Source organism: Bison bison, unplaced genomic scaffold (genome assembly GCF_000754665.1).
Source record: "Bison bison bison isolate TAMUID 2011002044 unplaced genomic scaffold, Bison_UMD1.0 scf7180017864265, whole genome shotgun sequence".
NCBI classification, from domain to species: Eukaryota; Metazoa; Chordata; class Mammalia; order Artiodactyla; family Bovidae; genus Bison; species Bison bison.
This window is the reverse complement of record NW_011494837.1, coordinates 387212-403230: the sequence shown is the minus strand read 5'-3', so window position 1 is coordinate 403230 and position 16019 is coordinate 387212. Positions and strand designations below refer to the sequence as shown.

At 45.4% G+C, this 16019-nt stretch overlaps 1 protein-coding gene across 4 annotated transcripts in view; it reads right to left on the bottom strand.

The window, feature by feature from the left end:
• The window catches only part of MINA (MYC induced nuclear antigen), a 35382-nt gene extending 19381 nt beyond the window's left edge, over window positions 1-16001 (bottom strand). For 2 of the 4 annotated variants that reach the window (XM_010848385.1, XM_010848386.1), the window contains exons 1-4: window positions 15590-15999; window positions 8905-9373; window positions 3648-3767; window positions 2423-2551 (exon numbers count right to left, since the gene is read on the bottom strand). In XM_010848385.1, the coding sequence (XP_010846687.1) occupies window positions 2423-2551; window positions 3648-3767; window positions 8905-9373; window positions 15590-15612 (741 nt within the window). In that variant the 5' untranslated portion in view covers window positions 15613-15999. Of the gene's footprint in view, window positions 1-2422; window positions 2552-3647; window positions 3768-8904; window positions 9374-15589 lie in introns of all 4 variants that reach the window. The other 2 variants (XM_010848384.1, XM_010848383.1) reach the window with 2 other exon arrangements.
• Between the last annotated feature and the right edge of the window lie 18 nt (window positions 16002-16019).

The window sequence follows — 16019 nt, the reverse complement described above, 5'->3', positions numbered from 1 at the left end:
AATTCCAGATGTACAAGATGGATTTAGAAAAGGCAGAGGAACCAGAGATCAAATTGCCAGCATCCACTGGATCATTGAAAAAGCAAAGGAATTCCATAAAAACATCTACTTCATTCACTACACTAAAGCCTTTGGCTGTGTGGATCATAACAAACTATGGAAAATTTTTAAAGAGATGGGAATACCAGACATTACCTGCCTCCTAACAAACTTGTATGCAGGTCAAGGAGCAACAGTTAGAAGTGGACATGGAATAATGAACTGGTTCAAAATTGGGAAAGGAATATGTCAAGGCTATATATTGTCACTCGGCTTATTTAATTTACATGCGAAATGAGATCTAAGCTGGAATCAAGATTGCTGGGAGAAATATCAATAACCTCAGATATGTAGATGACACCACCCTTATGGCAGAAAGGGAAGGGGAACTAAACAGCCTCTAAAAAGCTGGCATAAAACTCAACAATCAAAAAACTGAGATCATGGCATCCGATACCATCACTTCATGGCAAATAGATGGGGAAACAATGGAAACAGTGACAGACTTTATTTTCTTGGGCTCCAAAATCACTGTGGATGGTGACTGCAGTCATGAAATTACAAGACGCTTACTCCTTAGAAGAAAAGCTATGACCAACCTAGACAGTGTATTAAAAAGGAGAAACATCACTTTGCCAACAAAGGTTCATATATTCAAAGCTATGGTTTTTCCAGTAGTCTTGTACGGATATGAGATTTGGAGCATAAAGAAGGCTGAGCACTGAAGAATTGCTTTTGAACTGTGGTGCTGGAGAGGACTCTTCAGAGTCCCTTGGACTCCAAGCAGATCCAACCAGTCAATCCTAAAGGAGATCAACCCTGAACATTCATTAGAAGTACTGATGCTGAAGCTCCAATACTTTGGCCACCTGATGTGAACAGCTGACTCACTAGGAAAAAAACCCTAATGCTAGGAAAGATAGAAGACAGAGGAGAAGGGGACGACAGAGCGTGAGAGGATGAGATGGTTGGATGGCAACATGGACTTAATGGACTTGAGTGTGAGCAAACTCAAGAGAGAGTGAAGGACAGGGAAGCCTGGTATGCTGTAGTTCATAGAGTCGCAAAGAATCAGACAAGACTGACCGACTGAACAACAACATCATAAACAGGGAGTTTTTCCCAGTTATGGCATGCAGGCAGATTTTAATATCAGGAAGCCACAAGGCACTGAGTAAGAATCAGAGGGGATTCCCTGGTGGCAAAATGGTTAAGAACTTGCCTGCCAATGCAGGGGACACGGTTTCAACCCCTGTGTCAAGGCTATATATACTGTCACTCTGCTTATTTAACACATATGCAGAGTACTTCATGCAAAATGCCAGGCTGAAGCTCAAGGTGTTATCAATCCCACATTCTGCAAGCGAACTAAAGCCCATGCACCAGAACGACCGAGCTCACGTGCTCCAGCCACTGAAGCTGCGCACCTGGAACCCAAACTCTGCAACAAGAGAAGCCACTGCAATGAGAAGCCCATGCACTGCAACGAGAGAGCAGCCCCTACTCGCTGGAACTAGACAAAGCTAGCACAAAGTAATGAAGATGCAGTGCAGCCAAAAATAAATAATTTAAAAAGAAAAAAAATTAGATACCAAGTGTAATTTCAAGATGTAAGAAATACAAAAACAACCATATGCAAGTCCATCAGTTTGGTTAAAATCTTTGGAATGATTTAGATTAACTATTATCTTATTACCACTGAAGGAAATTAAATTTTGTTGAAATTAAGTTTTATAGGAAAAGGTGTAAAACTGAATTACACAGCTATTCTTATCCTAGACTTTGTTCTCAACAACCTGATGTGCTGGGGACTGGCTGTGATCCCACCCAGCTAACTGCTGAAGGACTCACTTTCTCAGCAGCAAGATGCCAGCGAACCAGCACATGCCCGGGCTGCCTGGTTTTCTGGGGAAGGTCCCCTCAAAGAGCCTTCATGGTGACTCTTCTGACAACTACATGCAGAAGAAAGGGGGTGCAGAGGGCCTACTGCAGTCAGGAGGCAAAGGGGGCGCCCAAATTTTACCAGCAAGAAAAACAGAGGTCCCTGACCGTGTTTTCCTCAAGCAACCTACCACCCAGCAGTGACCACTGCCTGAGATCTGGTGAAGCGGCCCAAGGCCATGCCTTCCATGACTTTTACTCCAGAAAAGTCAGTGGTTACCATATTCATAATTCATTCCTTTTGGACTCAGAGAGCATATGGAGACGTTTCCTCAGCTCACATCTGCAAGTACAAAAGACCAGGTCTCCCTCCGAGGCCCCCCAGAGGGGCCACCTGGAATGGGAGCCACCTGTCCCCAAACTCCTGGACACATTCTCGGGGGACCGTTACACAAGCGCAAACCTCAAACCACACTCGGCGCGCACACTGGCAGGCCCGTACCTTGAGTGTGAACTCGTGTGTGGGCCTCCCGATCCTGTCCTCGGCCTCCACGCTGTACTCCCGCGCCAGAGGCACCGTCGGCTGGTACAGGCGCCAATGCTTCTCTCCCTCCAGCTGCAGGATGAACACCTACAGGGAGCACAGGACCCCGAGAGTGTCAGAGAGCCTCCTCACTGGGCGCTGGCCCTCCCAGGGCTTAAACGAATCACAACTTTGATATAAAAAAATAAAAATAAAGGGTCACAGATACATCTCGCTCCACACTTAAAAGCTGCCACCACTGACATTCACTTTTTAAAAACAGGTGACTGTAAATTCTGACACTGGAAGGCTGGTCATTCTTTTCACTTCCCTAAAAGCCTCACTGAGTTCTTTATATCCCACTATCTATCTCACTATTCATTCCTCTAAATCTTCCATCAGACAGTGGGAAGCCCATGATCTCTGAGGGAAAAGCCAAGCTTCAGATATTACTGAGTGTCCAAAACCCTGAAGATAATCCCTGGCACATAGGAAAATGTCAAGTTATTATTCTTCATTCAACCAAAGATATTTTAAAGTGCTGTTAGAAATATTAAAGGAAAAAAAAAAAAACTTTTGGAAAATGTATTGATATCAAATTGCTCTCAAGAGGAAAAAAAGAGGTTTTTATTTCCTACTATCTCTGTGTTCACAGAATGTATCAGTACAAAAATAAAACTACGACATACCTAAGCCCAAGAGTTAACTTTTTTTGGCAGCCACATGAGAGTGAAATCAACATTCGTCAAGGCGCCAGCGCTTATGCGAAACCATGACCTTCATTTAAGCTGCCCCAAGACTTCCACAAATGGAAGAAAGCATATATTTTTGGCAGCTACAGAAAAAGGACAAAATAAAAGCAGATGTATGGAATACTTGTGACCTCACCTTATTAAACTGTGAAATTAAAGAAAAAAAAATCCAATCACACTTCTCTGTAGAAAATTCAATCAATACATGTTTTGGAGGAATGTGCAGCTCTTTGTATTAGTAAATAAACAATCTTTCCCCTTTCCAAAGGAGCAGGAAACCAGTTCAGTGGGGTTAATTTTCTCCAACATCCTGGTGAGGGAGGTCAAGCTCTCCGGAGCCCACACAGGAAGAGTGGGCCCCGACCTGACCAACAGCTCAATTCCGACAACCCCACCTTCCTGGGCTGGCGGCCACTCCCTCCTCCCGCAGCTGGGCAGATCCCGCCTCTCACCTCGACATCATCGTAGTGGGGCGGCAGGCCCTGGGCTCCGGCCGGGGTGATGTACACATTGGAGCCAACCAAGGAGCCAAAGTAGCACTCTAGCTTTTCCTGGATCCTCCAGAGCTCATCCTTAAGAAACAACAGTGGAGACAGAAGGAGAGAAAAATACACCAGAAGTAAGGAATCTGTTCTTATTCGCGTAGCAAGTCTTTATTGCACAGCTATTATGCTCTGTGCTAAGTCACTTCAGTCATGTCTGGCTCTTTGTGACCCTATGGATAAGCCCGCCAGGCTCCTCTGTCCATGGGATTTTCCAGGTACGAATACTGGAGTGGGTTGCCATGCCCTCCTCCAGAGGATCTTCCTCACCCAGAGATCAAACCCTTCTCTCTTACGTCTCCTGCACGGGCAGGTGGGTTCTTTACTGCTAGTGCCACCTGGAAGCCCAGATGCTGGGAATTCAGCAGTGACCGAACCAGCACCTCTACCCTCAGGGACCTTCTGTCCCGAGTATGGACAGGAGGAGGTAACAGGGAGCCACGAAGGATTTCAAGCCAGACAATGACACGACCCCATTCACATTTACAAAAGGTCAGTCTGGCTACGGGTGGAGGAGACTGGACTGTGGGAAATCAAGAGACAGCAGCAGGGAAGCAACAAATGCAGAAGTGCAGATGGGGATGGTCAGTGAGGGAGAGGGCGCCGGAGGAGAGTAACAGTCAGGGTGTGCTTGGCAGGCACCCCTGCCAGCACGCCTTGAGTGGGGAGGATAAGCGACAAATACCCTGGGGGTTTTGACTAAGGCGGTTAGCTAGTTCCCAGCACCACTCAAGTGGGAAAGATCTGCTACAGAATGAGTTTTCGGGGGAAAAAAGAAAAGCTGTACATTAGAAATGTTACGTATGAGCTGCTAAGACCCCCGTGTGCCGGCTGGCTAAGTCTGAAGTTCAGGCAAGATGAAGGGCAAGGGTCTGGGAACTGCCTGACAAAAGGGTCCTTAAAGCAAAGGGAGCAGAAATAACAAACTGGGAAGAGGGCACAGGCAGCGAGCGGGGGACGGGGGTCGAGGAACACTCCCCTCTCTCACTCACTCACTAGCTCTTCAGGACCTTCGTCGGACTGAGGGACCTAGAGAGGAGCCACGTACTCCTTCGAGAGAAGGAAACCTGATTGTCCCAAGGCAGGTGAGGGGAAGAGAGGCAGAATTGGGCCACATGGGTATCGGCACTTTCTGTGTGCCAGGCTTCACCTACTTTAGTTACACAGCCCTCCCGGCAACCCTCTCACAGGGTGGGTACCATCATCCTGTGGGTGCCCCACACCGACGAGGAAGGAGGCCTGTCAATGATGGATCCAGGATTCACATTCATGCAGCCCCATAACCATGCCTCTACCGTAAAGAAAAATCACCTGCAAAGAACATTGCAGAAGCCCAACTTTTAAGCATCCATACACGCAGTGCCTGGCACACAGAAGATATTGAAAGGATTTGCTGAGTAAACGATGATCATGGCTTAGAAGTCAATCTTACCCACTGGAATGAAAAAAAAAAAAAACTACAGAATTTAAAATACCAAGTGGGAAAGAATTGGGTCAGCATTAAACAAGCTTTGGGAGACATTTCCATATAAGCCATTGAGCTACTCTACATACAGAGCTCAAGGTTTCTATTTAACACAAGAATAATAATTCAATGGCACCTGAATAGCTCCAAAGAGTTCGCAGATCTCCCAAGCAATCTAATGTACACCTGGGAGCAGCCAGCAGGATGTGTAATTACATTTGTACAGTAACTGTCTGTCTCTCTGTGTCTATCGCTGACGGCCTGAGGACCATATGGGTGATCTTATGGCTCCCACTGAAGTTTCTGGGTCTATAATTAAGAAGCACATGTCTCCTTCTTCTTAAAGGTTACAGAAAACCCTATCATTTGCGCAAGTTTTTCATTTCACTTTTAGATTCTCAATCTGCCAAGTGTGGCCCACTAGGAAGAGATCTGGAGTCAAACTATCTGAGTTCAGGTTGTAGCTACAAGCTAGACTTCAACTTCTTCATCTGTGAAAGGAGGACTCCCACTCTAAGACTGTGAGAAACAGCATAAAACTAGCTCAAATCCACTTCAATTGCACAACAGTGTACAAGTGTCACAGCTCCACAGCACTGACTTAGGCACAAACAAGGCTCCTGAAACCTGTCTCCTTGGACTCCTGTCCCCCAGCTGTGTCTGGAGCTGCCAAGGAGGACCCCAGAACAATGGAAAAGCGAAGGGGGCGGAGGCGGGTGGGGAGGCCCTCTCCTCTGTACTGACCTTCCTGCAGAATCAGCTGAATACAATGGCCAAGACCAGAAGCCCACAGTAACACCTAAAGAAAGGTGAAAACAAACATGCCCAAAGCCCAACTACATTTCAGGGAGGATCTTTAGATACATGGTTCAGAAAATGTTTTAATTCTGAAGTTAGAAGCCCTTCCCTCATAGCTGTGTAAGTCACAAATGTGAACTCATTTCTTTCATGTAAAGTGGAGGCCACAGTGATCGCCTCAGTTATTTCAAATGTGTGTTGGAAGATTCAAAAGTGAACATGTGTAAATATGTGGTTAACTCATCTGGACTCCTGATACACAGATTACCCAAAGCAGGTGGGGAACAGCCTACCACTCCCTGGTTACCTCCTCACTCATTTCCAGACGAACTAGGCTAATAAGCTGTGCCCATTCTGTGATGTGACCAAGAAAGTGCTGACTCCGAGTCCTTCAACCCAGACAATGAGGAACTGCCTCTAGACTTCTCGATCCTGGTATCAGTATGCCCATTAGTAAATACACACAACACTAAATCTGCTCACAATACAATACTCAGAACCCAGCTTCCTGTGTAGACAGTGAACTCCAGAAGCTTATAGGTTTCTCAAGTTCTGGTGGTGGAAGGTCAGAGGGAAAAAAAAAAACCCACAAACGGGGCTTCCCTGGTGGCTCAGTGGTGAAGAATCTGCCTGCCAATGCAGGAGACGTGGGTTCCATCCCTGATCCAGGAAGGTTCCACGTGCTGCAGAGCAACTATGCTTGTGCACCACAACTACTGAGCCTGTGCTCTGGGCCTGGAACCACAACTCCTGAAGCCCATGTGCCCTAGAACCCAAGCTCTACAAAAGAAGCCACCGCAAGGAGAAGCCCTTGCACTGCAACAAAGAGAAGCTGCCATTCACTGCAGCTAGAGAAAAGCCCGCAGAGCCACAAAGAACCAGAGGGCCAAAAATAAATAATTAAAAGAACAAAAACAAACCCACAAATAACCAGGATGCCTCCTAGCCTAGCCTGGGGGCTGAGCCGAAACTGGGAAAGCTCATCCTTCCTGCTTTAATGAATGTGACTTAAAGAGCTGAGTCAACAGGGCAAAGGAAACAGTCCTGGCCACTTGAAACTGGGGAAGAGAAGTGTGCCGCACTTAAGCAGAAATGATAGCCGCAGAGGACACCACATATGTGCCAAACAATAATTTTCTGCTAGTCTGTGAACAAATTACATGTAATCAGCATCATTGATCTTTTCTATTCATAGTTCTTCAGTGTCTAAAAACTACTTTTTTTTTTTTTTAAGTGCTACTTCTAGCCAAGCAAAGAGTCAAGGACTAGCTCAGAGGGAAGTACCACAATGTACAGATTTTCTGAATGCAAATCATGACTTGGTCTGCAAGTGATTTATAAATTCCTTTCAGGTAGGATGCCCAAAAGGGTGGCACCCCAGGGATATTTCAACTGCTCATGATTGCCCAAGATGAACTATCTGGAATGAGGACCTGTACCGTAAAGTCTAAGAGTACTTGGACTTTATCCAGAGTACAAATAGTACAAAATCCTACAGACAAGGGAAGGGCATTCACAGATGAGGGAGGCCGAATGGATCTAATAAGGCAACTCAAGATCTATAATGACAAGCATTACTAGAACTCTGATGACAGAGCCCTAGGCGCCACCTCGCAGCCAGCAGCCATCCTCAGTGTGGAACCTGACACACTGCTCTCCTCCTCCTCGAAGCTGGCATTCTGACTCAGCCAAGGGTCACAGAGGGGGATTTCTGGACAGGGATAAGACTTTTTTTCTAAAACTCAGAAAGAGCCTTCAGTTGTTGGACACCTGTCCTGTAAACATCTCAAATATCTAAGAGATGCTTTCAAATTATGGTGCTGGAGAAGACTGTTGAGAGTCCCTTGGACTGCAAGGAGATCAACCCAGTCAATCCTAAAGTAAATCAACCCTGAATATCCACTGGAAGGACTGATGCTGAAGCTGAAGCTCCAATACGTTGGGCCACCTGATGTGAAGAGCTGACTCATTAGAAAAGAGCCTGATGCTGGGAAAGACTGAAGGCAGGAGGAGAGGGGGTAACAGAAGATGAGAAGGTTGGATGGCATCACTGACTCAACAGACATGAGTTTGAGCAAACTCCAGGAGATAGTGAAGGACAGGCAAGCCTGGAGTGCTGTAGTCCATGGGGTCGCAAAGAGGCAGACACGACTTAGCGACTGAACAACAACTAAGAGAGCAGATTAGCTCATCCTAAATCTACGTTTTATAAACGCAGAAACTGGGCACAGAAGCAGCAGATTATTTCTCAAATGTCAATCACTGATGTAGAATAAATAAAAGATTAGTCAGTTGTGAAATCCAAGCTACCCTCCACCTACGACTGCCTCCACCCACCCCAGCAGTTCCAGAACCTACTCTCAGAGCCAGCCTGGTGGGTTGTCAACAAGGGTGAAGTCTCTTCCATAAATGTGCGTCTAGTACACGGTCTGGTCACTGCTCGGAAGCCTCTGCTAAGGAGATGTGGGCAGCAGAGGGAGGCAACTTCAAGAATAAAATGATCACCTTGATGCCATCATGCCTTACGTTACAGTGAAAAAACAATTCAGAGAGAAATGTCCACCATGGATCAAAACAAAAACCAGCCCACAGAAATACTCCTGGAGATGTAATGTCACTTTAACAAACTTTATAAACCTGCAATGTAATTTACTTTTTGCAGCTCAATGACACCGAACCATGTCCAGTCTGTTGCAGATTCTAACAGTTCAAACAAAAGGGAACATTAAAAAAAAAAAAAAAATCACTGAAGTTGGAATGCATTTGAAGACCAAACAGGTGTTGGCCCTTCTGAAACTGGCAGGAGACTAATCATCACCAAAACAGATTTATCCCTGAGCTGATTGGTGGCCAAATGTTAGTACTTTAATACACAGGAAAATTCTGCCCAAGAGAGCCTGTTACCTTAAATCTCTGAGGTTGGTGAAACTGAATTGTGGCCCTTTTCTGATCAAAATCTTGTCTCAGCTGAAGAAAGTGCACTCTGCCATCTTTATTTAAAACCTTCTTCTTCCCGTGGACACAGCGGCAGACGTTCACGTCTCTCCCATAGTATATACCCCAGCTGCACAGACTCTTCAGGTCAGAGAGCCTAAACAGGGACTGGTAGTACGTGGCCAACGCAGGGTCATCTCTCTGGATGAGGAGGGGTTTCTGCTCCCAGAATTCCTTGAAAAACGTTTCTGTCTTGATGGGCGAGATGAAACTTTCAAAGAGGCCACTGGGGCTGTCGAAGTTCAAAGGGGAAGAAGGTCCACAGGCTGCCTCCACCTTCACCTGCTTAGGAACAGGCCCTTGCTCCTTCCCATCCCCTGCAGGCCTTGCTTTCTTTGGCATCGCTGTCTTCAAGACAAGGCAGTGAGGACATGCAAACCTGCCAGAAGAACAAGACCCATGAGTTTAGGTTTCCCGGGGCCAGTGTCAGAGGACCACGTACAAGCGACCTGCGCGACTACCAGGCCCTTCGTGTGCACTCTTCCTAAGTCAAGGCCATTTCCTCCAGGGTTAACACACAACCTGAAGCCAACACCATGTCTTCCAGGGTGTGATTCCGCCTCAGACACCATGCAGAGCACATAGTCACAGAAAGGGAAGCCTGTTTCCTTGTACACAAGCGCTAAGTCATGGAATTCATTATTTATTAGAGGTATAATTATCCCAAGTTAAATGATTCAACTATCTCAGCAGTTTCTAGTCACGGTTTTAGCCTGTGGCCATTGACACAGCAAAGTCAAAATCTTAAAATTTGGCTTTAATCAGCAGCAGGTCCCAAATCTAATTAGATGCAACTGCGTAATAAACACTTGGCTCAATCCAGAGCCACCCACAGCCAGCTGCTCCCTGCCACAGCCCCACCCCGGCTGCTTCCTGGGGGCCCCCCGGGCCAGTGGTGCCACCTGGTGGCTAGACCAGACCCTGTCCGCTCCCGAGGCTGCCTCACGCACCTGGACTGCCTCCCTCCAAACCTCAGCTTATTCCTGAAAACTGCCACTTTATCAGAAACATCCCATTAAAAAATAAAACAAACAATTAGACACTGAAAGTGAAGGCTAAGACAGTCATATCCCAAGGCTTTTAAAAAGCTATAACTTTTTAACTAAAATAGCGAAAGGCATACTAAAATGGCAACATCATTAATATCTAATGCAGCCCTCCACCCTCCAGCTTCCAGGTGCGCACAAGCCCACAGGTAACGATGCTGCTGCTGGGTCACAGACCACACTTGAGTAGCAAGAGGATCGACCTTCCTAGTATTGCCAAAGGTCTTTCAGAACTTCCAGACCAAGCCATAACTGCTGTCACATTTACATGCAGGGGCCCTTCATCTGGATTTCAGAATAATACTTCAATTACAGGAGTTCCCTGAAACAGCAAAATTCTATTTTAAAGTACATTTATTCTAGGGGAGAGGGTCCACTGCTGTTACCAGATTCTTAAAGAAGCCCCCATCCCCAAAAAAGATTAAGAAGCACTGTGCTTGTAAAAAAAAAAGTTTTTCCCAAAGACTGGTAATTTATTTATAAATGTTATGCTTTCCTATGTTGTTGGGCTATCAAGAATGTTCTGCTCTTCTGTCACGATAACTAAGCCATACTTCAGCTACACTGTGCACTGAGAAGAATTAATGGTCTGGTCTGGGAAGTACATACCCGAACAACATGTTACACATTGCAACAATAACCTACAAATTTATAATTGATAAATTCAGAATAAATCTAGAAAATAAACTTAGAATTAATCCCTTTGTCTAGTGTATGAGCCCATCAGTCACTTAGCAGCCGTCCTGCTGATCAGATCGACTGTTTCAATATCATGCTTGTGCTCACATGACCCTCATTTTACTTGATAATGGCCCCAAAGTGCACAAGTAATGATGCTGGCAATTTGGATATTCTCTTACCGTGTCTAATTCATATATTAAAATTTATTATAGCTATCTGTGAATAGGGGAAATGCACAGTTCATACAGACTTCATTGCCATCCATGGTTTCAGGCATCTTCTGGGGACCTTAAAACATTATCAGCCATGGATAAGGAGGCACTACTATGTAAAACTCACTAGTGGCCTCATTTTAGCTTCTAAATTTTATGCCCACAAACAGTTCCTTCAAAAGATCAAGTGGTTTTGATAGGAAACACAGGACCAAGTGTTTACAATACAAATTGATACTAAAAGCTTGCATGGAAGAGTAAGGGGTTAAGCTTTTTTACCTGGCGGTGGGCTTCAGATATATCACTGAGAAGATACATTTGCTGAAAATGTTTCCTATTCCTTTTAAGTTAAACAGACCAGTTTGCTTTCTCAATTGAAGAATCAAAGCTTTGATAATACAAAGTATAGCTACTACTTGGAGCCCAGAAGTGAGGTAGAAATACAAGGACAAACGAAAGCAGACTCAGTGAAGAGCACCGCTTGTGCAAAAAAGAGTTAACCTTCTATCCCTTGAGGACTTCCCTGGTGGCTCAGTGGTAAAGAATACACCTGCAGTGTGGGAGACCCAGGTCCAATCCCTGGGTTGGGAAGATTCCTGGAGGAGGAAATGGCAACCCACTCCAGTATTCTTGCTTAGAAAATTCCGTGGACAGAGGAACCTAGCAGGCTGCAGTCCATGGGGTTCCAAAGAGTCGGACGTGACGGAGCACGCACGTATGCACAATCCCTTGAAAGTCAGTATGTGCAGATGTCTGGGCTGGGAACTTAGATTTCAGAAGTGTTCCTAACACCACTAAGTGAAAAGAGGGACTCACTGTGACTTCGCTCTTTGGACAAACAATGTCATTATATGCAGTTATATGCCAGGCAGAGGTATCTACGTGATGAGCCCCCAGTAAAAGCCCTGGACACTGAACGTCGAATGAGCTTCCCTGGTTGGCAGCACTTCACAGGTGCTGTGACAACCAGCTGCCGCATCAGGGAAGCGCTTGGTCTCCATCTGCTGTAAAAAATTAGCTGTGAGTCCTAGCAAACCACTGGCCCAGGGCATGGTTCAGGGACCCCTGACATACTGCTCACATTTAACTGTTAAAAACTGTTAGGCTGCCTCAGAAGCTCTGCGTCATTAAAGGTACTCAGTAATGAAAAAGCAATTTCATATTCAGCCACACATTTCTTATCCCTCACAACTGGTCACTTTAAACTTTACTTAAGGAATGCAAGCAGCAGGAAGATGTAAACAAAAGGTTTGTGTTTTTTTAAGCACAATATATGAACACAGTGTAAGCATATTCACTAAAAAGTGTGGTGAAACAAAGTGTGCAGAATACTTCAGCCAAAAAATAAGATCACTTGAAGCATTTTTCCCGTCCACAATCAGTAACAAATAAATCCCAACAGTGCATAACAAATGCTTTTGTCAGAATATGAATTTCACTACTTTTACTGCCAAAACTTACATCATTTATTGTTTCTCTGTGTTCATATTGAAATGATTTGAGGCTCAGTTAATTGGAACCTAGCTTAGAGGTTACTAGGCAAACTTACTATTTCTGATTCTCACATTACCCATATTGTAAGACAACCATTCTTTTTAACAGCTTGTGGGAGGTCAAGAGGAGAACAGATGACATACTCCACCACATTAAACACACAAAAATAGTAAGCTCTATCACAATTTCAGAAACAAAAAGTTAAAAAGAAAAAAATGCTGTGTGTCTTGAAAGAAATATAGGAACTAAACAAGAGAATACTTTGGAAGAATACAGCCAACACAAGTCTGCCTCTAAACCTCACAGACCACCCAATCAGAAGTTAAGAGTAAATATTTTTATAGAGCTACAAGAGAAAAAAAAAGCCAGCTTTTAAAAAGCATCTGTTTCCAATTTGAGTTGACTATAGCATTAAAGAAGCTTTCCAGGTGGCGCTAGTGGTAAAGAACCCACCTGCCAACGCAAGAAACCTGCAAGAGATGCAGGTTCGATCCCTGGGTTGTGAAGATCCCTTGGGGGGGGGTAATGACAACCTACTCCAGTATTCTTGCCAGGAGAATCCCGTGGACAGAGGAGCCCAGTGGGCTACACTCCATGGGGACGCAAAGGGTTGGACACAACTGAAGCGACTTAGCAGCAGCATAGCATTAAAGTGTAAAAATATTAAATCAAAAGATTCAAGGTTCCTATTTTACTAACTGCCCACAGATGAAACACAGCCATTAATCTAAACAATTTGAAGGATTAAACTCCACAAGAAAATCAATATTGATACCCATTCTACAGCCAGAAAACACAAACAAAATCTTAATATTTTTAAGTGCCCTAACGTTCTTTTCTATGGTAATAGTCACTGACCAGAAGTCTTAAGGCAGGACACCTATCTGCACATTCCCAGAGCTAGTACAGAGCAGGACACACAGGAGGGTCCTCAAACACTTGCTGAGTGCATTTCTTTTTCACCTTTTGGATGCAATTTTGGAGGGAAAAAAATCTCAAAAGCCTTACATAAAACAGAGTTGGGGGAAAACAGATGGTTTGTTCAGTGGGGTTATTCTTATGATGGCAGCCCAAGCTTGGGTGGTCCAGTCTTTTCAGACCTGAAAGGCACCTTAGCCACCACCAACCAGAAGGAGGTGTGTCTTTTAATCTCCAGAGCTGTGTTTCACCAGGAAAGCTCGTTAGTAAGCAAATTTATGGGCCCCTTATCAAGCCTATTTAGCATTTCTGGGAGCCAAGGCCCAGAAACCTGCAGTAACTCAGTCAAAACAAAAGTTTTTTTAAAAAAGTTATCTGCAGTAATTTTAGATCCACTAACATAGAAGAAGATCTAGGCAAACTCAAGCTCGGTTAATTATACTCAAATAAGCTGACAGAAATGATACATCATCACCTGTAACATGGTTGCCTGCTGTGCGACCTCATAGATGGCAGCCCACCAGGCTCCCCCGTCCCTGGGATTCTACAGGCAAGAACACTGGAGTGGGTTGCCATTTCCTTCTCCAATGTATGAAAGTGAAGTTACTCAGTCGTGTCTGACTCTTAGCGGCCCCATGGACTGCAGCCCACCAGGCTCCTCCGTCCATGGGATTTTCCAGGCAAGAGTACTGGAGTGGGATGCCATTGCCTTCTCCAACAAGGTTGCCTCAGTCAGTGAGTTCAGTCACTCAATCGTGTCTGACTCTTTGCGAACCCATGAATTGCAGTATGCCAGGCCTCCCTGTCCATCACCAACTCCCGGAGTTCACTCAAACTCACATCCATAGAGTCAGTGATGCCATCCAACCATCTCATCCTCTGTCATCCCCTTTTCTTCCTGCCCCCAATCCCTCCCAGCATCAGAGTCTTTTCCAATGAGTCAACTCTTCGCATGAGGTGGCCAAAGTACTGGAGTTTCAGCTTTAGCATCATTCCTTCCAAAGAAATCCCAGGGCTGATCTCCTTCAGAATGGACTGGTTGGATCTCCTTGCAGTCCAAGGGACTCTCAAGAGTCTTCTCCAACACCACAATTCTTCAGCGCTCAGCTTTCTTCACAGTCCAACTCTCACATCCATACATGACCACTGGAAAAACCATAGCCTTGACTAGACGGACCTTTGTTAGCAAAGTAACATCTCTGCTTTTCAATATGCTATCTACGTTGGTCAAAACTTTCCTTCCAAGGAGTGAGCATCTTTTAATTTCACGGCTGCACTCACCATCTTCAGTGATTTTGGAGCCCCCCCAAAAAAAAAGTCTGACATTGTTTCCCCATCTATTTCCCATGAAGTGATGGGACTAGATGCCATGATCTAAGTTTTCTGAATGTTGAGCTTTAAGCCAACCTTTTCACTCTCCTCTTTCACTTTCATCAAGAGGCTGTTTAGTTCCTCTTCACTTTCTGCCATAAGGGTGGTATCATCTGCATATCTGAGGTTATTGATATTTCTCCCGGCAATCTTGATTCCAGCTTGTGCTTCTTCCAGCCCAGAGCTTCTCATGATGTACTCTGCATATAAGTTAAATAAGCAGGGTGACAATATCCAGCCTTGACGTACTCCTTTTCCTCTTTGGAACCAGTCTATTGTTCCATGTCCAGTTCTAACTGTTGCTTCCTAGGCCGACCTAAAAGATTTCTCTTGGGGGATGTTTATCAAGACAGGGAAAAGCGGTTCTATTATTGACCTAAAGCAGGGATTGCCACTTATCTTTTCAGTTCTATCTTAGAAATAATGGATTGAACCTCATTAATATATTTTAGTAATCATGACTTGTTACAATGGATGAGGGCTGAGAACCAAAACTATCCGAGCGATGGTGGAAGAAGCTTGAAAAATCAGGTTTTTCCACTTAAAGATAAGCCCAGTGAAATCAAACGCCTGGCGCCGAATTTACAGCTGATTTTTGGAGTAGTCAAGGAGGCTTCCCAGATGGTGCAGCAGTAAAGAATCTAACTGCTAATACAGAAGATCCAGGTTCCATCCCTGGGTTGGGAAGATCCTCTGGAGAAGGGAATGGCTACCCACTCCAGTATTCTTGGCTGGAGAATCCATGGGCAGAGGAGCCTGGCGGATACAGCAAATGGAGTCGGAAAGTCGGACATGACTGACCACTCACGCAGGCACGCACTGGAGACAGCGAAAGCCAAGCCAACACTTCCAGAAAACACATGAACCACCAACCTGATCTCATTAACCTGATACATGACCCGACAGCAGTCGGGGAGCCATTTTAGAAATATTCAGTGAGCAAAGAACGACTGGAGGGTAAAGTGTCATTTATAAAGTCAGGGTGGGGCGAGAAAAAGGCAGCTGTCTCTGCCCGAACTTCAGGTTTCCCTGCGGTAAAGCCCGGGGCTCTTAGGCCCGCCAGGGAGCACAGCCCACGTGGTGCCTGCGATCCCAGACCGCCGGCCACGAGTGCGAGAGCGGGCATCACACTCGCTGCGAAACCTGCGAACTTTCGTGTGCTTGTCCAGTCTCAAGACCACCGGCCGAGCACGTGGCTTCTCTCAGTGCCTAGGCCACTCCAGACCCTAACCCCGATCTGAGCGGCGCCAAACCGGCGTGCGCAGTATCCGCGCCCTGGGCCCAGCGACCACCAGCGCTCTCC